Genomic DNA, 21,829 nt, shown 5'->3' on the forward strand with positions numbered 1-21,829 from the left:
TGCTGTTGCTTATCCTTTAGAGAGGAAGTTCTGAGTTCCGCTGTGCTTTAAAGGACACCTGAAGTGAGATGGATATGGAAGCTGCCATGTTTAATCAATTTTAGTCAATACCAGTTGCCTGGCTGTCCTGCTGATCCTCTGCCTCTAATACCTTTAGCCGTAGCCCCTGAACAAGCATTCAGATCAGGTGTTTATAACAGAAATCTGACAAGATTAGCTTCATGCTTGTTTCAGGTGTGGGATCAAGACGCTACTAATGCTGGAATGATCAGCAAGGCTGCCAGGCAACTGGTATTGTTTAGAAGGGGATAAATATGGCTGCCTCCCCATATCGCTCAGTTCAGGTTCCCTTGATAATGCATTCATTCATTTTCACATCATTATTATAATTGGATTTGGTTGCTAAGTTAATACTGATCATCATAGGGGGAGGGGGTGTTTGGGATCATGTGACCCCCTCTAGTGAGTCTGGCCACAGCACTGATTCTGGCAGGATAGCTCTGGCTGCATTTTCGGCTCCATAGTTTGCAAAAATAAATGTAGCGTTTCTGAACAAATCCTCATCTGAGTCGTCTTTACTGAGCAGGACCCCAAAATCTGAAGAGGCAAGTGTGCCGCCCGAATGCTTGAACTGTATCATTATCTAAGGATGTGCGGCCTTATCTAAATCGCCGTCTGGTGCCCTTCAGTGTCAAATCTTGCCAAGCTCTTCATGCAGCTGCCAAGAAAGCGGTGAGAGCGCGGCTGTAGCCAGAAAGAGCGCGGCTGACGGGGCCGAGTCTCTCAAAGCTCTTTCTTGAGACTGACTCACTGCCAATGGTTAGCAATCAAAATACATTGCCTACTTAAAGGGCAACTGAGGTGAGAGGTATATGGAGGCTGCCATATTTATTTCCTTTTAAACAATACCAGTTGCCTGGCTGTCCTGCTGATGCTCTGCCTCTAATTATTATTATTATTTTATAAAGCGCCAACTTAATACTTTCAGCCATAGCCCCTGAACAAGCATGCAGCAAATCAGATGTTTCTAACATTGTCAGATCTGACAAGATTAGCTGCATGCTTCTTTCTGGTGTGATTCAGACACTACTGCAGCCAAATAAATCAGCAGGGCTGCCAGGCAACTGGTATTGTTTAAAAGGAAATAAATATGGTAGCCTCCATATCCCTATCACTTCAGGTTCCTTTTAAAGGCTAGTTCAGACCGCCTTCCTGCCCCGTCTCACTCTGATGATGCAAACCAGCAGCGAAGCTTTTAGTATCGGTTACCTGCGTTTCATTGTCACGCGTTGAGCCCCCTAAGGGTACGCAGAGGCGCGGATCCTGGACGCTACAAGCAGACAACAGGATGTACAGCTTTGTTTACATGAACCACAGGAAAAGCCGGTGCCATAGTTTTGTAAAGTGCTTCCATTCATTTGAATAGACAGCGACATTTAATGCATGTGTGAACCAGCCCTAAAGCGCATCTGAACTGAGAGGGATATGGAGGCTGCTAAGTCACACTTCATGCACAAACCTCTAATCTGCATGCTTGTTCAGGGGCTATGGCTAAAAGTCACTAGTCAGGGGTCACACTTGAAGAAATCTGCAGCGCGAGTCAAGTTATAACATTTGAAAAATGCACTATTGTGCGACATCTGCGATTCCCACAGATGTGAGTGTGATCCCTCCCCATAGAGGCAGAGGATCAGCAGGGCAGCCAGGCAATCTGCATTGTTTAAAAGGAAATAAATATGGTAGCCTCTGTATGTCTCTCACTTCTATTCTGAATGCCTCTTTATTCCTGGCAGCGTAAAATGTACGCCATCAATGGTTAAGTACATTTGTTACACACAGTTTTTGCTTGCTTTGCCCACAAATATTATGTATGGTTGTAAATATTTTTGTGTTTATAATGCATAGTCTTTTTCTTTCACCTTTATTATTATTATTATTATTATTATTATTATTATTATTCATATATATAGATCTGACACATTTTCCTCTGCACCCGACAGAGTGTTGCTAACTGTCCCCATAATAAGATGTCTTTAGCGTGGTTTTCTTGGGAAGCCCAGCGACATATTTTTGGGTTGTGGGAGGAAACTGGAGCCTCCGAAGGGAACCCACACAAACAGTGGGAGGACATTCAAACTCCATACAGATAGGGTCCTGGCTGGAATCTAAACCTGGGGTTCCTGCGCTGCGAGAGCACTGAATGCTTAGCCACCTTACGTAGGATTCACACTTGCTGAATTTAGCGTGTTTTTCTGTACCATCAATTAACGCACACAAATTAATTTGTGCGGTTCACCCTATGTGCAGATTTCCATTTGCATTGTATGCGCAGAACCATTTTGACCAGATCGAGTTTAGTCCTAAAGCCATGTACACACACTTCAGATCACTGATAGTGAAAATGATTGTATTAGGGGAAAAAAACCATATGCGGCCTCCCGATTGCCAGTGTCCAGTCTAAGATCAAAATCAATCTCTTTCTTGTTCAGAAGCAGATCTAATATGCTGGAAAATATTGTTCTATGAATAATCTGTCTTTGTCCTTTCATGAATTCAGGGCTGTGGAGTCGGTTCAAAAATCATCCAACTCCAGGTACCCAAAATTGCTCCAACTTCTCAACTCTGACTTCGACTTAACAGCCCTTGCGGGGCTATGGAATGAATGCAAAGATTATCCGACTGCTCAGTTCTTGAAACCTCCCCAGTGTTCTCCCCAAAATTATTTTCCCACCGGGTGGCATAAAAAAGTAGCTGGGTGGGGCGCGCCCGGGGGAATGCAGGTATCCAAAAATTGCTTCAACTCCACAGCCCTGGATTTATTGACCATTCATTTACAATCGATATCCAATCAAAAAATTGATTAGAATATGAAAAGCAATCTCATTTGTGTGTACGCTAGCTTTCTTCTATAGCCGATGACCGATCTGAATGTCGATACGATCACTCACTCAAATAGGATGAGAATTGCATGGAATGCAGCAGCAGTAAATTGATTTACCAAAAATAAAAAACCTGCATCATTGGAAATGTTTGTTTCTGAGCGTTCTAAAGCCAGTACAATGGTGCAGTGGTCTCCAAGAATGCTCTGGGGGTGAGAATCCGGCATAGCTAAACAGCCTAGGCTGAGCATCACTGGAGGGCAGGGCTACATACCAATATACAGCAATATATAGATATATGAATGTTTCTAATGCTGAAACCAGGAAAATTACCAGAAAAGCGAATAACCTGAATAATTTACTGCATCCTACTATATGTCACTACAGGGCCTCTTTAATCGCATCCAGAATTTCTCAGTAAATAATTTGGATTCCATTGGGGATGCAGCTTCCTGTTTATCTGTCTGCTCCTAAAGGTAATCTGTGTGATTCCACCTATAAAACAGGCTGCTCAGGCCTCCCACAGAACTGGCTGTTTACATTTCCCCACCAGGGTGACGGCCAGGGAGACAGTCAGTCTGCCCCGGCTCTGCAGGAAAACATGGTTTAAAGGGCAATCAGCGGGCAATTAGGCCTGCACACAGCAGCAGGGGTCATCCAGTATACTTGTTGGTTATTCTTGGACTGGCTGGGCAGACTTGTCGCACTCCTCACAGATGTGGCAGGACTGTTGGTCACTTCATGGCCGGATCGTGCAGCAACCTCTGCCGTCCTTCCAGATCAACCTTGCTCTGCCCATTGGGACTTTCCTGATTGGCTTCTCCTAGACGATCACTATTGAGGAGGTCCCCCTACTATGGGCTCCCCCATCTCCTGCATGCATTCTTGACTAACCAGACAGAGCTGTACATTCATTTTCTGATCTAGTGTGACAGTTGGCAGCAGTTAGCCTTGACATCCAAGTAAGGGCCGGTTCCCACAGACGCTTGGCAGCGTTTACCATTAGTGTCCGGAACTCGTCGGTAAACTCTCCCTTTCAAGTGAATGCGAGTATTTGTATCAGCCGGTGGGTATCGTTTGCGTGAATTCGGCGTTCCGATCCCGATTTTCCCCATCGTTTCAGGCAACTCTGGAAGTCTCATGCGGCTTTCAGGGTCGATTAACCGCCACGTCTTCATGTCCCCCTGCAGGGAAGGAAAATGCCGATAACGCCCCCGAATGAGACGCCGCAGGACGTGACGCTGGAAGACGTCTGTCTGAACCGCAGCTAAAATGTGTTTACAGCTTATGGGGTCTCTGTGTCCGGTTATGGTGCTTCTGCGCCTGCCAGTTATGGCGTTTTTGTGCCTGGTTATGGCGTTTCTGCGCCCAATAAAAAAAGGGGTTTCTGTGCACGGCTATAACTGCATGATATGGCTGATAGTTTCTGTATCATATGTATGGGTGATTACACACACATCTTATTTTGATTGACCAATTTTACCACTTCAGATTTTGCAGAACTCGTACCACATTGATCATAGTAAATCATAATCAATTAGCCATAATGCTGCCTGGAGGAAGTGACATTGGTTAGTCATTGGACAATCAAAACTGGATGTGTGTACCAGGCTTTAGGATGCATACACACATGCAATTTTGATTGGTTAATAACTGTGTAGGTTAATCTGTCCTACTACATGAGCGGCGAAATTGGAGAATCTGTTCATAGTATTCAAAATCTCTTGGCCCTCATACTACGTGGAGGTGGGAAAATTGGCCATTCAAAATTGTATGTGTGTACCTAGCATATAACATCAGGAAATCCCAATAGATCTGCTGCCCCGATCTGCTGGCATCTGCTGAATGTTGTGTTGCAAATCATAGGACAGGTCTTCAGACATTGGAACGTTTGAACTTTTCCTGGAAAGGTCGTCTCAGGATAGAGAGGGGAAGAATCCTGATTTGCCGGGTCAGAGTTCCGAGCGTATTTCTGGTGAATAATCTTCTGAGCAGCAGAACGATTGCTGATGGTGTATTGTATGTCCTGAGCAGCAGAGCAGTAAGGAAGCCCCTTGTATTTACATTATAGTCCCCCCCCCCTTTTCCCCTGCTGTGCCACTATCGCTGCCCCCTCCCTCCCTGCAGCGGGGAGGACATGACGGGGTCACACGCCCCCTGATCAGTGCTGCCTCAGACGCTTTGAATAGACTCCTCTGCTGACTCTCATGACAAAACAGCCAGTGTTATCTGCAGGCTGCCTGCTCGGGGGATATGGGGCCAGCCCATGTGACGCTGGTGGCAGCTGCTCCAGGCTCAGTGTCAGCTTGTTTTCACAAGGCAAGTGTGCTGTTGCTTTGTTAGATAAGCCCAGGCGCTGTGGAAGAGCATTATGCTGCGTCCCAGAGCCTTTATCCGCAGAGCGTGCCATTCAGCCCATCGTCTCGGCAGAAACTGAGCCAAAAACAGGACGGAAGACCGAAGCCAACATCCATAGTAAGCCGAAGCCTCTGTCCCCTCTCCCCCTCCGGACTATACTGCAAATCTCTTTGTCTTTTGTCTCAGCTTGTCTTTTGTGGTGTCTGTAAGCCCTTCAGAAATTGTACGGCGGTGTGTAAACCACCGGCGCGTTTAATAAATAGCGGCGGCGTGTGTGGTGGAGGTTTTGATCGACCGAGGCGCAAGGTAAGGCTGTGCCAAAGAGTTGTGGTGTTCTAATATTTGACACTGATATTTCCGTGAGGTCCTAAATGGATACGGCAGTTCCGAACGTTCAGTGCGTTTTTTTCCTATTTTTTATGTGCAAATTTTAAATGGTTGTAAGAATAATGATAACTTTGCTGTGAAGGTACAAAGTGTCCCGGCTCGCTGGCCTGAATGAGACTGGTAATCGCCGCAATCGCGCACAGAACTATGGCAGATCCTATAAGACGCTGGTCTGGGGTACAGTTTTGTGTGCGCCATCCTTGCGATCCCCCAAGTGTATAGTAAATCTCATTGCCTGACTCGTCCATCCATCTGCCTGGCTTCATATATTCTTATTTTCCAAATTTGTACTTTTTATTTTTTTTTTAACCACTTCACTTTTTGGGGACGGTAATGCTAGTTGTAGGTTAGGGACATCCAACCGGGATGCAGAAGTAATTGATTGCTAGGCCTTGCCATATTCTTCCCAACTGGATCCATCTACGGACCAGGAGGTCATCTGGGGAAGAGTTTGGTCCATAGAACATGAACAGCTGTCTGTTGGTCACTGAATATGGGACAATACATGCATGATGGAGACTGATGGCTTCTTAAGCTCTGGCCTGCTCGATTATAGCGATCTTTAGTCCTCTACATAAAGTCCTGCTAGTTCTGAGTCACTGTGACTTCATGGGTTACCCTCAAACATTAAGCTATCCAGAGGCTGCCTCGTTTTATTGCACATCCTGCCTTTATTGAGATGGGTCTTGCTGGCTCCGAACGTCCGGCCTACTGGCTGATCCATGACAAGGCCACAGCTGCCAAGTCAGAATGTGTTTTTAATCACTGTGACTCTCAGCTACAGAGGAGATTTTTTTTGATCGGTTCATAGAATGAGATTAACCTCCTTGTTGACACGGATTAATTTGCAACTCTTTCATTTCAGTGTGTTTCAAATGATGCGTTTCCTCGTGCAAAGAGTTAATCTCGTGTCACTGGGTGAGTAGAAATCACCTGCATCGCTCCCAGGGACCAGGCCATAGCAATGGCTGCCATAGAGACACCGCAGCACTTTTAACTTAAGGGGGGATTCCACTTTGGTTGAATGTTTTCAGTCCGGCTCAGTTCAGATGTGTGTATGGCACAGATTAGTGGTTAACTTATTTTTATTTTATTTTTTCTGCCTGTTGACTTTATAAGTTTTTATATAAAGTGGGGAAGAGTGGGGAAAGTGGGCAGCCTGTCACTGAATTATGAGGCCATACATTAATTGACAAAGAGCTAGCTGGAAAGGGGGCAGAGCGTATTGCCCAAGGCCCATTGAGGCCCACTGGCGCAAGGCTCAGTGCTAATTAGGGGAGACCTGGGGGGGGGGGGCATCAGACTGTGTGTGGGGGGGAGGCAGTGTTATCTGGGGAGAACCAAGTGGTCACCTAGAAGCGAGCTCAAGGAATCCAGCGAAAGAGATTTGGGCGCAGCCAGCACCACCATAGAGCCTAATAGGAATTACGGCTATAGCGGCACTCAGTGAGTAACTTTGGCGCCGTCAGAAGATGGAGCTAAAGTTACTTCTAAAACACTGTAATTCGTCCGCCAGCAATACCCGGAAGCAAATTACATCATTCCCCACTATCCACGTGGACCTAGAGGGGGAATAGTAATTAACGCCACCAGGAATTTGTGCAGGAGCAGGGTGAGCAAGTGCAAGTGATTTGTACAGCAACTGCGATTTCCATGATGATTATTTCCATACGTTTAGTAGTAAGATTGAAAAGTGATTTTGCTGCGATCCTGTAGTTGGGTAACGGCATTTGCTGATGTGAGATCACCTCCTTTGACGTTTATTAACCTAGCACTCTTGGAATCGCTGGAAATTACAAAATGCTGTGGAAATTGTAGTGGGCCCCAGGCCTTAAATTGAACCTGAAGTGAGAAGTATATGGTGGATGCCATATTTACAGTATTTCTTTAACAATACCAGTTGCCTGGCAGCCCTGCTGATCTCTGTCATCAGTAGTGTCTGAATCGCACACAAGCTTGTGGCTAATCTGGTCACACTTCAGTCAGAAACATCTGATCTGCATGCTTGTTCCAGGTCTTTGGCTAAAAGTATTTCAAAGCAAAGGATCATCAGGAAAGCCAGGTAATGTGCATTGTTTAAAAGGAAATAAATATGCCAGCCTCCAGGTTTACGGACTCAAAGCAACAGTACTCCTAACAAGTTACCAAGACTACTGTTGCTAAGGAAGCAAAGCAGAGGACACGGAGCTTACTACTGGCTTTCGAAGTTCTTACCTTGATAGGGGTTGAAATGGAAAAGAGGATTTTAGTAACATTGAATTACAAAAAGACGCCCTGCACCTGTGTATTGTGGATTTAATGGACTTCCCTTTTAGAAGAAGAACAATCTGATTAGTGCACTGAGCGTTAGTACGGTCGTGTCGCAGCCTCTAGCGAAGCCAGCATGTTAGTTAGCCTATTTGCTAAGCTCACTATGACAGCAGCGTAAGTGGCTAAGTAGTTAGCAGTCTTGCTTTGCGGCGCAAGTGTCCTTTAACCGGAAAACAAACTAGCTGACTTAATCGCCTGCCGAACGTGTGACCCTTAAGGAGGCCTCAGACTATCAGTTCCAATCGGAGAGGGATTTATTACTGCCATACACTAGGCATAGATTTTTAATAGATTTCATGCTTAAATCTGTCTAAAGGTGGCTATATAGCTATAGATTTTGTGGCCCAATCGACCATCCCATTCAATAATTTGATCGAATCAGATGAAAATCTGTGCCGCCAAGAGCATGCCCAATCAATTAATCGACTGATTTCGGGCTGAAATTGGTCTAATGCATTGAGCAGACATGCTGGAAAGCTCTTGGTCAGAAGTATTTGATCGCATGCATTTCGATAATGGCATTCAGAATCGCAATAGATGCCGCCTGCCTGGCCGCCCCAAGTGTAAAGGTGCCCACACAGTGTAATGTCTCCTGTCAACTGTCCAGTGGGCCTCACAATCAATACAAGACACCGAACATTTATATTGCGCTTTTTCCCAGGCGGACTCAAAGCACCAGAGCTACAGCCACTAGTATGCACTAGATGCAATAGAAACACTATTCTTATTTTGTATTCATATAGCACCTACATCTCCCCGTAACACTGCATAGTACAATCCCAGCTCCTCCCCCTTCTGCAGAGTAGTGCAGTGAAGCAGTTTAATATTTACCTGCTCCAGGGCTGCTCTAATCTTCCTGACAGCCATGCTTTCCGCTCTATGCTGCATACCTCCGGCTCCGAATGCATGTCATGTGATCAGGAGCTGGAGGTGAGGAAGCACAGAGGGTGCAGATGCTGGGAAGAACAGGAGTAATGATGACACATTGCTGGAGCAGGTAAATATTACATGGGAGAGGGTGCCAGGGCGAAAGGTGTGTGTGTGTGTTTTATCAGTTATGGGGGGGGGGGGGGCCTCATGCTAATTTGGCAGGGAGGTGCTGTGGGATATTGCTGCACCCACGCTCAACCTGGCAATGTTTTAACCAGAGACGAGGTCATCATCTGGATGGGAAGGCAGTGTACTGTTGTTTTTTTGTTTTATACTGCTTGAGACAATGGGTGAGAGAGCCCTGACCTTACAAGCTTACAATCTAAAGGAATAAGGAGGAAATAAAAGGTGGGGTAGCGTACAATATTGTATACTTTAATCCATTACTATGTGTTTTATTTTTTAATTATGTTTGGGGACATCGGAGTTGTCTGCAGAAACCCAAGCCCCTCCCGGAGCATACATGTGACGTCTCTGCTGTGGCTTGGACGCAGGACTCTTACTATAAGGCGGAGTACTAAATACTTCACAGCCTTATAATCTAAGCTCCGTTTCCTGCTGGGCCCCAGGCACTTGCACTTTATGACTCACTGACTTTACATGAAGTTGGCGCTCATTGCTGGGCCTTTCTAAGGACACAGTACTCCCCTGATAGAGCTTTCGCTGGTGTCCCAGCCGTCCTCACACCGCCTTCACACAGACACGAGCGGCAGTTGTAGTGGAAGCCAGTTAACCTACTGGTATATTTTAAGATCATGGGAGGAAACCCACAAAGAGGTAAAGAAATATTGTGTGAACGTACAATTGCGTTCTGCTGATTCCCTGCTCAGTCAGGCTGGAAGAATTTTCATCAGCTTTGCGTAAAATGCACGTCTTGTGTGTTATATCGCGGCAAACAGCTTTTTTTAGAGGGCTGTGTGAAAAGGTGGTCACACACCATACAATTTTTTAGTATTTCTTTTCATCTCAAAAATTGATATCCATTTTCTGATTGATTGTACCAATTGGATAGATCTGACCAATGTATCACACATGTGTGTTATCACACACCGATTATAGTCTGAAATTACTTAAAAATCCGAAAAAATGGCTTGGGTCTATAAACAAAGAAATGGATCCTACACCATTCAAGTTTCATTAAAAAAATGATCAGTACACTCTGCCACTCTCAATCTGATCAAGACAAGACTAAGAACCTTTACTTTTCTCCTAACAAACGCAAAGCGCCAAAGCTGTGGCCAGCAGGGCGCGCTCTATAGGCACTAGTGCTGGGGGAACGCTGCCTATCTTTTCAATGGCTTTGCTGTCGAGATCGCATTGTAGTGTGAACCTGGATGGCATGCTGCAGATTTCTGTAGCCCGCAGCTGAATCCCCAGGTGTCCATACATGCATAGATGTCTGCCCAATATGGAAAACCGCTCATTCCCTCTATAATTGGAATCGGATCAGCAATGGACGGCAGCGTTGCGTTGTTCAGTTTAGTGCAATGCCATGGGCCGTCAATTTAGCGATGCATCCGAATCACAAAAATTTGTCTGATCATACATTGCGTTACAGATATACAGATAACTGGCACATTTAATCGTGATTGAATCTGCTGGTAAATATCGATGTTAGTATGGGCCTACTTTACTTGAGGGTTATATATATATATATATATATATATATATATATATATATATATATATATATATATATATATATATATATTCATCATACTCGGGTTTTTTTGTGAAATACAGTTCTGCATATAAAAAACGAGTGTTGGATGCAGTAAGAAGGGCCTGTGTCCCCCCCCCCCTCCCCCCATACAGTCTTTGGTTTTCGCACAGGAAGTCATGTGGAGTCTCTCTGGCTTATCCAGTGGCCTCCCTCTCTCCCACACACTGTCCTTCTGACCAGGGGTCCCCAGACATGATAGCTTGTCAGAAGACATTCCACCCCCCTGTGTCCTGTAGTAACACAAGCAGGGGGGTTCTGATGGACGCGCAGGAAGGCAAAGGAGTGGGGCGGGTGACTTCTGAGGCATTTTAGCCTCTGGGAAATTCTTCCTGCCTCTTTTGTTGCATCCTTTTCAGTGACTAGACAGATCATCTCCTTCCTGCCTCCCCCTCCCAGTGTTACTGGTATGGTCCAAGCGATAATGCTCCATAGGTCATTGTATGTGTGTCTGTTGTAGATCTCTTTCCCCCTGTGATATCTGGCTGTTTTACCACAATTGCTGTGCTGTTGCTGTAACCTCTGATCTGTAGAGCTGCGTACAAACTATTGACTGCAGTCACCCACAATGAACGACTGGTCGGCGGAGAGTTGTTTACAAAATCGGCCCTATGGTGGTAAATGTAGAGCGTTCTGACCTGGCGGATCAGTTCCGATGATAATTGGTGTTGGGGAGCGTCGATTGTTATGGTTTGGTACGGAGTGTGAGCTGCCTCTCTATGCCTGCCCTACTGCTGAGATAGTGAGCAGTGTAAAAGATTTCACTTCTAAAGACTCTTGTGTCTGGTACACACAATGCAGTTTCCCGTCAGATCGATGGGTTGAATCGATCATTTCTGACAGATCTGATCTGATTTTCGGGTCGATTTTGTATAGAAGTGATTGAAAAATGGATCAGAAATCTAATCGGACCTGTCGGAAATGATCGATTTGACCCGCCAATCTGATGGGAAATTGCATGGTGTGTACCAAGCATTATGCTACGTACTCTCAATGCAATTTTCTGGCAGATTTACTGTCAGCTCGATTATTTCCAACATGTCCGGTCTGATTTCCGATCTATATTTTTTTTTTTAACATTTTTTCATAGAAGTGAACAGAAAATCGATTGGAAATATAATCGATCTGACAGTAAATCTGTCAGAAAATTGCATGGTGTGTACCTAGCATTCTGATCTGACAGGAAGCTGCATGGTGTGAACCAGGCACTCATTGCCTGCCCTTTTTGCTGAATCAGTCACTGACCTGCAAGGCGCATATTCTACTGGCGGTATCCTTGTTTCAGGTATGCAGCTTTCACTGCTAAAGGCAATAGATTTGCATGAGTGCCAGGCAACCTGTGTTTTTAAAAGGAGATAAAGATGGCCACTGTCATATTCTCTCACTTCAATTAAGGCTATAGAAAAGGAAAACACAAGTTTGCCATCTTAAAACAGAAGGTATTTGCAATAGTTCAGGTTGGAGTGAGCAAATTATGTCTCCCACAATCCATCACTGCTGAATATGCAAATCTTTTTTTTTTAGAAGGGAAACTTCTGTTTTTCATTACATTTTTTTGTTGCATTCTAGCCCCGAGTCCTGTAAGAGTTCTGGTTCACCATGAGCTTGCTGAGCAATCTGTAACTCTGGGTGTTTCAAGTCCTACCCCACAGAGCCACATTAGTCCATGCCCTGCACTGATGATGACCAACCAGTCTGAAACAGTCTGTATGCATGTTGGATTATAGTGGCCCTGTACAATTAACACATCATTGCATTCCAGCGGTTATGGACGTGTGGTTAGCTTACAGGAACAAGGGATGATTTGCATATTCAGCAGTGATGCATTATGGGAAACATCATATGCTCACTCCAACCTGAATTATCACAAATTCCTTCTGTTTTAAAGGCAAACTTTTGTTTTTAAGTAAACCTGAAATTGTACGTAGCTTGTGTCTAACCACAGACGATTCCCCTCAATCTGTTTGCCGAAGCAGCAGAAAAACCCCTACTGAACTATTTATTTTACTGGCTGTACTGCATAGTAAAAGTTGTTAATTCTATGCATATATTGGTAGTAAACTGACTTCAGTGTGTGCTGTTTCCAATTTTCTTTTCCTTTTAAACAATGCCAGTTGCCTGGCTCTCCTGCTGATCCTCTGCCTCTAATCCTTAGTCCCTGAACAGGCATGCACATCATCTGCTCTGACTGGATTCGCTGCATGCCTGTTTATGGTGCGATTCAGACACTACTGCAGCCAGAGAGATCAACAGGACTGCCAGGCAACTGGTATTGTTTATGGGGGAAAAAAATATATTATTATTATTTTAAATGTAGCAGCCTCCACAAGTCTCTCGCCTTTTAAGGTACCTTGGCTACCTGACATTTTTCCAGTCCTGTTATATTTCCCCCTCCTCCTTCTTTATTACTGTAAATTGTCTACATTGCTTATCAGTTTTGTGCAGCACTTCAGCACACATGGTTATGGACCTTGTGATAGGTAGTTTTGTAATGTAAACAATGGCTGTGACGTGCCATTATTATTGTCAGTGTCTTAAAACAGAGCTAACCTCAGTAATGGAAGGAAGCATACTGGATGATTGGGTCAGGGCCTCCTTTGGTACATGTATCCAATTTTGATTGGCCAATGATTGGTCATTTTTACCACCACCATGTAGTGTGAGGGCCAACAGTTTTTGAATACTATGAACAGATTCTGTAGTTCTCATACTACATAGAAGTAGCAACATTGACCGAAGATTGTCCAATCAAAGTTAGATGTGTGTGCCAGGCTGGATTCATAGATACATTGCCACCTTAGGGCTGTGTCCTGGGAAGATTCTGCTGCTGCAATATATTGCCTCATCATATCTCCTGAGGCTGCAACATGTGGCTGACACTCCCGCAGGATCCTGTAGGGATTTCGCCTGCGTTCGCCGAGTGATTTGAGGCTGTCGGCATACTTCAGGAACAAGGCTGCTGTCGGCTTCAGTTGCTCCAAAAGGAAAGTCTATTGTTATCCAGATATCTCTGGAGACCTGCTGCTGCAACATGCTGCAGCCTCGCGGGACATATTGCGGCAACGCTTCTATGTGACGGCCATGAAGGATGGTGACACGTGGGCAAGTCAGTCACTGGCGACCTACTACCAAGAAAGAAACCCAGCCCTGTGTTCGGTCCGCTGAATGACATCATCATGGCCAGAGCAGTGTTGCAGGCTGCAGGGCCCACGGCTGATGCTGCCAAAAGAGCGATAGGCTTTGTCGTTTGCCACAGATTTCAACACAATACTTAAAGGGATACTGTAGGGGGGTCGGGGGAAAATGAGTTGAAGTTACCCGGGGCTTCTAATGGTCCCCCGCAGATATCCTGTGCCCGCGCAGCCACTCACCGATGCTCCGGCCCCGCCTCCAGTTCTCTTATGAAATTTCAGACTTTAAAGTCTGAAAACCACTGCGCCTGCGTTGGCGTGTCCTCGATCCCGCTGATGTCACCAGGAGCGTTCTGCGCAGGCCCAGTATGGTCTGTGTCTGCGCAGTACGCTCCTGGTGACATCAGCGGGAGTGAAAACACGGCAACGCAGGCACAGTGGTTTTCAGACTTTAAAGTCTGAAATTCCAGAAGTGAACCAGAGGCGGGGCCGGAACATTGGGGAGTGGCTGCACGGGTACAGGATGTCTGCGGGGGACCGTTAGAAGCCCCGCGTAACTTCAACTCATTTTTCCCCGACCCCCCCCCCCCCCCTACTGTATCCCTTTAATGCATGCAAATGAAGCCTTACACCTTTGTTGCAAATACGGGTTATCTTTGGGAGTTGAACGTTTAAAGCTGCCTAAATACAGATTTCATCTCCCAAAACAAATGTCAGTGAAGTACAGCTGCCTTCTATACATAGAAATGTACATTTTTCCCCAGAGTAAAATTAACTATATATTTTTCCCTATGTCTCTGTCACAAAAGGTTGTGAAAATCTGACATATCTGTCAAGTTTTGGACTAGTCCATCTTCACATGTGGGGTTATTAGGGTTTTCTTTCTCTACAAATTCACCATTCACTAGCTATGAAAAATCTGGTAGGGTGATCCAGGGATTAAAGTGGACCTGAACTCAAAATTTCCTCTCTGCTCAAAAAGATGCGCAACAGCATAATAACCTTTACAGGCCAGGCCCAGCTGCGTGTGAGAGGTCCTGCGGCCCAGGCCCAGCTGCGTGAGAGGTTCTGCGGCCCAGGCCCAGCTGCGTGTGAGAGGTCCTGCGGCCCAGGCCCAGCTGCGTGTGAGAGGTCCTGCGGCCCAGGCCCAGCTGCGTGTGAGAGGTCCTGCGGCCCAGGCCCAGCTGCGTGTGAGAGGTCCTGCGGCCCAGGCCCAGCTGCGTGTGAGAGGTCCTGCGGCCCAGGCCCAGCTGCGTGTGAGAGGTCCTGCGGCCCAGCTGCGTGTGAGAGGTCCTGCGGCCCAGGCGCGTGTGAGAGGTCCTGCGGCCCAGGCGCGTGTGAGAGGTCCTGCGGCCCAGGCGCGTGTGAGAGGTCCTGCGGCCCAGGCGCGTGTGAGAGGTCCTGCGGCCCAGGCGCGTGTGAGAGGTCCTGCGGCCCAGGCGCGTGTGAGAGGTCCTGCGGCCCAGGCGCGTGTGAGAGGTCCTGCGGCCCAGGCGCGTGTGAGAGGTCCTGCGGCCCAGGCGCGTGTGAGAGGTCCTGCGGCCCAGGCGCGTGTGAGAGGTCCTGCGGCCCAGGCGCGTGTGAGAGGTCCTGCGGCCCAGGCGCGTGTGAGAGGTCCTGCGGCCCAGGCGCGTGTGAGAGGTCCTGCGGCCCAGGCGCGTGTGAGAGGTCCTGCGGCCCAGGCGCGTGTGAGAGGTCCTGCGGCCCAGGCGCGTGTGAGAGGTCCTGCGGCCCAGGCGCGTGTGAGAGGTCCTGCGGCCCAGGCGCGTGTGAGAGGTCCTGCGGCCCAGGCGCGTGTGAGAGGTCCTGCGGCCCAGGCGCGTGTGAGAGGTCCTGCGGCCCAGGCGCGTGTGAGAGGTCCTGCGGCCCAGGCGCGTGTGAGAGGTCCTGCGGCCCAGGCGCGTGTGAGAGGTCCTGCGGCCCAGGCGCGTGTGAGAGGTCCTGCGGCCCAGGCGCGTGTGAGAGGTCCTGCGGCCCAGCTGCGTGTGAGAGGTCCTGCGGCCCAGGCCCAGCTGCGTGTGAGAGGTCCTGCGGCCCAGGCCCAGCTGCGTGTGAGAGGTCCTGCGGCCCAGGCCCAGCTGCGTGTGAGAGGTCCTGCGGCCCAGGCCCAGCTGCGTGTGAGAGGTCCTGCGGCCCAGGCCCAGCTGCGTGTGAGAGGTCCTGCGGCCCAGGCCCAGCTGCGTGTGAGAGGTCCTGCGGCCCAGGCCCAGCTGCGTGTGAGAGGTCCTGCGGCCCAGGCCCAGCTGCGTGTGAGAGGTCCTGCGGCCCAGGCCCAGCTGCGTGTGAGAGGTCCTGCGGCCCAGGCCCAGCTGCGTGTGAGAGGTCCTGCGGCCCAGGCCCAGCTGCGTGTGAGAGGTCCTGCGGCCCAGGCCCAGCTGCGTGTGAGAGGTCCTGCGGCCCAGGCCCAGCTGCGTGTGAGAGGTCCTGCGGCCCAGGCCCAGCTGCGTGTGAGAGGTCCTGCGGCCCAGGCCCAGCTGCGTGTGAGAGGTCCTGCGGCCCAGGCCCAGCTGCGTGTGAGAGGTCCTGCGGCCCAGGCCCAGCTGCGTGTGAGAGGTCCTGCGGCCCAGGCCCAGCTGCGTGTGAGAGGTCCTGCGGCCCAGGCCCAGCTGCGTGTGAGAGGTCCTGCGGCCCAGGCCCAGCTGCGTGTGAGAGGTCCTGCGGCCCAGGCCCAGCTGCGTGTGAGAGGTCCTGCGGCCCAGGCCCAGCTGCGTGTGAGAGGTCCTGCGGCCCAGGCCCAGCTGCGTGTGAGTGGTCCTGCGGCCCAGGCCCAGCTGCGTGTGAGTGGTCCTGCGGCCCAGGCCCAGCTGCGTGTGAGTGGTCCTGCGGCCCAGGCCCAGCTGCGTGTGAGAGGTCCTGCGGCCCAGGCCCAGCTGCGTGTGAGAGGTCCTGCTGCTCAGCTGTTTGTGAGAGGTCCTACGGCCAGACCGGGATTTACCTCACAGGAGCCTATAGGCACAGATCTCCTGGCACCTTAAACTTCCGCCTTCATGAACCTACAAACACCAACCAAAGTGCACCACAAGTGTTCTGGCTATCCACGCTGTCACTTCTCCCTTACTTCCCTTGCCTGTTATAGGTAGCTGCAGGTGTCCCTTAGAATTAGGTAGCTAGAAGTACCCTCAGTATTACGTAGAGGAGCCCCCAACTATTAGGTAGAGGAACCTCAGTATTAAGAAGCTAGAGGTGCTCCTGACTGAAGGGAGATCTCATCAGTGGAATGCCGAGAGCCTAGGGGAGTAATCTCTAATTTACCCTTCCATCAGCACTCTGAATAGGAAAAGAAGGGATGCGCTAAGGGAAGGTAGTAAACCGCCTTTCCATCATCAGGCGCCTGTAGGCACGTGCCTACAGTGCCTTATGGTAAATACGGCCCTGCCTGCGGCCCAGGCTTAGCTGCGTGTGAAAGGACCAGCAGATGTTCACAGTTTAATGTCTGTCTGTGGCTTGCCTGACCAGAGCCGTGTGGCTTTTTTCACAGTCGCATACCCTGACATTATGTACAAAGTACCAATTGGAAATCTCTCTATCCAACAAGCCAGAAGCTTGTCAGACCCCTTCACCCCCTCCACTACATCTGCCCACACAACTTACGTGAAATTAAATAATGCCCTTTATTTATTTTAATTTGCCTTTTCCACCTGAGTAATTCAGCGCTAAACCAGGTACGATCAGAGGATTTATATGGTTTTATTTACATCATTTATAAATGAGGAGGACCAGAAGTGTCTGCACTAGGGCCCATGTTCTTTTAAAGTAGAACGCCAGCCAAGGCTCTGTAGGGAAAAGTCCCAGGTGAGGAGACTTCCTGTGGCAGTGATCACCAGGGACAGGAGATGAAAGGTGGCCATACGCTAGTTGATGACCAACAGATTGACCATCTGATAGATCCCTCTCTGGTTGAATCTGATCAGAGAGAGATCTATTACCTGCCCACACACTGTATGAAATCCTTTGGAAATATATCCATATCTAGCATTCTGGATTGATGAATTTGGTCATAAATCGATTGAAACAATCAACCAGGCAGCCATGTTGCAGAATCGATCTATGTCAAATGTGATCATTATGATAGAAGCGGATGCAAATTGTGTAACGTATGGACACCTGAAGACAGCCCCGTCTACCACTCGTCCAACCTCAATGGCTGCTCAGGAATCCATGGTGTTCACAACTGCTCCACTTATGAGCCAGATTATAGGATCTTTTGGTTGGTTGGTCCTGATTCTGTAAACTTTTCTATAAATACTAAAAAGTAGGTTAGAAAAATAATACTTGACCTAATGTTTGGCTTACTGGAGGCTGAAAGGGGAGCTGAGAAAAGTTTGTAGATTTTGGACCTTGGTCTTGCTGTAAATGATATGGATTCTTACTTCCTGTCATGCCCCTTTCTTCTGCTCAGCCATGACTTGGGATGTGGGGACAGTATCAGCTACACTTATGGGTGGTGCAGAAATTATACTTTTTCCTCCCCTATTGTACAAAGTAAGGGCAGCCGGCATCCGTCCTTGTCATTTGTAGTGGACCTGAACGCTTGCACAGGACAGAAGGAAAGCATAAAGAAATGCACCCTGTATAGGAGTTTAGCCTGTCTATTTAACCCTCATCTGTGACTAATCACCAGTGTAATTTGATCTTTCAGCTGTGTCTACTCAGGAATCTCCTCTGCCACGGCAGAGCAGCTAATTTGTAAACACAGGATGATAACCCTATGTCTGCTTCTATGAAAGTAGGAAGTAAACACACTGCAGATTTATTGCAGGATTTGTATCAACTGTAACAAATGTTTGCCTTTAAAGAGAAACTCCGACCAAGAATTTAACTTTATCCCAATCAGTAGCTGAAACCCCCTTTTACATGACAAATCTATTGCATTTCACAAACTGACCATCAGGGGGCGCTGTATGACTGATATTGTGGTGAAACCCCTCCCGCAAGAAGCTCTGAGTACCCCGGTGCTCTGGGCAAACTGCCACAATGTAACAATGTTCACAGACAGGAATTAGCTGTTTACAGCTGTCTGTAACAGCCAAAACAGCTAGGAGCAGCTACATAACCTGCCCACAGTAACAATGTCACCATGTAATACATGTCAGAATGTGAATCTGGGAGAGGAAAGATTTTACAATGAGCAAACACTGACTAAATCATTTATACATAATTATTGTAAAAATGAAGCACTTTTTTAATTACATTATTTTTCACTGGAGTTCCTCTTTAAAGGTTATTATGCTGTTGCTTCTCTTTTAGAGCAGAGAGGAAGTTCTAAATTCAGGTCCACTTTAACGCCGGGGTGGAACGTGGCCCGCATTGAGGAGAATGGCAGCATTCATATCAATGCATTTACTGGGAATTGCAACACGTCGTCGTTGATCAAAATTCCTAAGATGCTTCAGTGTCGTTTACATTCACGCGGTTCTGTGTCCCCAAACGTGACAGAATGACTGGAACCATTGCCAGGCGTTGCCAATCGCTTTTATGTTCAGTAGCAAATATAGCGTATAGCTTTGGTTACATAAAGAGTCTGACGCGTTAACCGTACAATAGAAATAAAGGTGGACGGCATTCTCACCTGGTCAAAGTAACAGGGCTGTTTTGTGACCCTCTATCTATTGATCGTCTACCTTAACTATCACAAATCATATAATATATGTCAGGCATTCAACTCCACATCTTAAATGAGCTACTTACAACAACTTACCTTACAGTACTACCTGACTCTCTGACCTGTGCTGTGCCCACCAGTTTGATGTTTATTCTCTATAGGGCAGATGGCCAATCATCGTGCACACATGTATATCTAAAGACTTGATCTGTAGCCCTTCTTGTGCCATGTTTGACACGCAAGCCTTCCTTGCGCTGTTGTATTAAAACCCTGCCATCATGTCTTTTCATTTTGCTTTTGATTTTTTTAAATTTTTATTTTTTTTATTGTTCTGCTTGGCTTCATGTTTCCTTTTCTTTTTGTTTTTCCCTCGTTCCAGGCATGAACCATGAGCCAAAGTCGCCTTCCGTAGGAATGCTTTCGACAGCCACCCGGACCACCGCCACGGTCAGCCCCCTCACTCCCTCCCCTCTCAATGGCGCCCTGGTACCCAACGGCAGCCCGGCGGCCAGCAGCGCGCTCTCCGTCCAGTCCGCACCCTCCTCCAGCTTCGCCGCCGCGCTGCGCAAACTCGCCAAACAGGCGGAGGAGCCCAGAGGTAAGGAGAGATGCTCAGCATGCCAAAATCACACCATGTACCCTCACGCCAGCCGTTTCCAGGGTCAGGCTCCCTGCAGCTCTGCCCCCAGAAACCACGGCCAGGCTCCTGATTACTCTGTCCTACCATTATGTGTTCTGCATGTTTGAGTCAGTCCTCCTCTTTTAATGTACGTCCGACTTTTAACGGTGAACAAGCAGTCCAACCAAAATTGATGATAATCTGAGAATGAGTAAACTGCATTATTCTCTGGGGGGAATGTAGTGGCAGTAGATCAGTGGCAGTTATGGGCAGTATATTTGTGCCAGTTATGGGCTGTGCCTCCTGCTGTATCCGGTATATTGGGAGCCGCCCCGTCTGTCTGTGTCTCTCTCTTTCTGTGTCTCTCACCCCCCCCCCCCCCCCCCCCCCTCACTTTTTTGTTGCAATGGAACTTTTCTTCATTTGTAGGATTGTTGCACTTGCTGATTTTCAGATGCTCCCTCTAGTGGCTTATTTAGAGGCATACAGACACACTGTGACCGATCTGATTATTAGCAGGCTAAGTTCACAGTGAGGCATTGCAGTGCAGCATAACCGCTCTATTGTACCGTGGAAAGCCGCACTGCAATGATAAACAATGCGGACTCAAGGTGTGGCCGATGTGGTCCAACGGCGTGCAGTATTGCAAGACGCACATATTAAACAGTGAAGCATACTTTTCGTTGCCTGTGTGCTTCACTTTATACAATGTTCAGATAAGGCACAGTGCTGCTTTTTTGTGTTCTGTGGCGTGCTTGCTTTTACAGGGTACACAATGCCCGCTGTGAACCTAGCCTTAAAGTGAACCCGAGGTGAGAGTGATATGGAGGCTGCCATATTATTTCCTTTTAAGCAATGCCAGTTGCCTGGCTGCCCTGCTGATACTCTGCCTCTTAATACTTAGAGCCATAGCCCCTGAACAAGCATTCAACAGATCAGGTGTTTCTGACATTATTGTCAGAGCTGACAAGATTAGCTGCGTGCTTGTTTCTGGTGTAATTCAGACACTAGTGCAGCCAAACAGATCATCAGGGCTGCCAGGCAACTGGTATTGCTTAAAAGAAAATAAACAGGGCAGCTTCCATATCACTCTCACCTTGGGTTCACTTTAAGCTTTATATGACTGCACAGTACCCACACACTATACAATATATTCATGCATTCGATATTAGGTTTAATTAAAAACATGACATCTAACTAAAATCTACTCCAAATGATGGCTCATTCAATCATTTTGTTGGTTGGTAATAGCCATTTTCCTCCTACTTGCAGTGTTTGTGGGGGAGGGGGGGTGGCTGTAACAGGGGGCAGAGCTTTGCAGAGGTGGCAATGGCAGGGGGCGGAGCACAGTCATAGGCAGCATAAGCTAATAATGGCAGCTGTGCAATCGGTTACACGATATTCCAGCTGGAATCTGAGCTAATATCTGCTCCTGCAATGTGGTAGCCTACAAAGGTCTGACATCAGGGAGACATCGGTCCTTGCTCTGGCCAGTTCCAGTGTGGCTGGGGCAGGAAGGAGGGGGTTCCTGGGATCAGTCTAGCTTTATTTTTCCCCCATAGTCTGGTGTTTTCCTCCTGTAGAACCTCTCCCTCCCCGCCTGTCCCCATAGAGATGTCAGTGTCCAATGTGCATGTTCATAATACGCTGCTCAACCGACAGCCGTTCATTGTGTGCATAAATGGCAGCTAATGCTGTCACTGCCATTACCAAGTAAATTTGAATAAACTGAATGTTAGGAGATGACAATGTTCTCATTGGCCAGCGCCGAATCAGTTGTGATCATGTAAGGAGAGAAGAGGCCCTGTAGTGACATATAGCATGATGCAGTAAATTATTCATTATCCCCACTTTTATGGTAATGTTCCTAGTTTCAGCTTCAAACACTATTGC

At 47.7% G+C, this 21,829-nt stretch overlaps 1 protein-coding gene across 1 annotated transcript in view; it reads left to right on the forward strand.

The window, feature by feature from the left end:
- LOC137537808 (uncharacterized) overlaps positions 1-20,741 on the forward strand; it is a 647,697-nt gene extending 626,956 nt beyond the window's left edge. Inside the window, exons 3-4 of the mRNA XM_068259768.1 lie at positions 19,697-19,915; positions 20,704-20,741. Coding sequence (XP_068115869.1) covers positions 19,697-19,915; positions 20,704-20,741 — 257 coding nt within the window. The remainder of the gene's footprint in view (positions 1-19,696; positions 19,916-20,703) is intronic.
- The last annotated feature ends 1,088 nt before the right edge of the window (positions 20,742-21,829 follow it).

This window comes from Hyperolius riggenbachi, chromosome 11 (assembly GCF_040937935.1).
Source record: "Hyperolius riggenbachi isolate aHypRig1 chromosome 11, aHypRig1.pri, whole genome shotgun sequence".
Lineage (NCBI taxonomy): Eukaryota > Metazoa > Chordata > Amphibia > Anura > Hyperoliidae > Hyperolius > Hyperolius riggenbachi.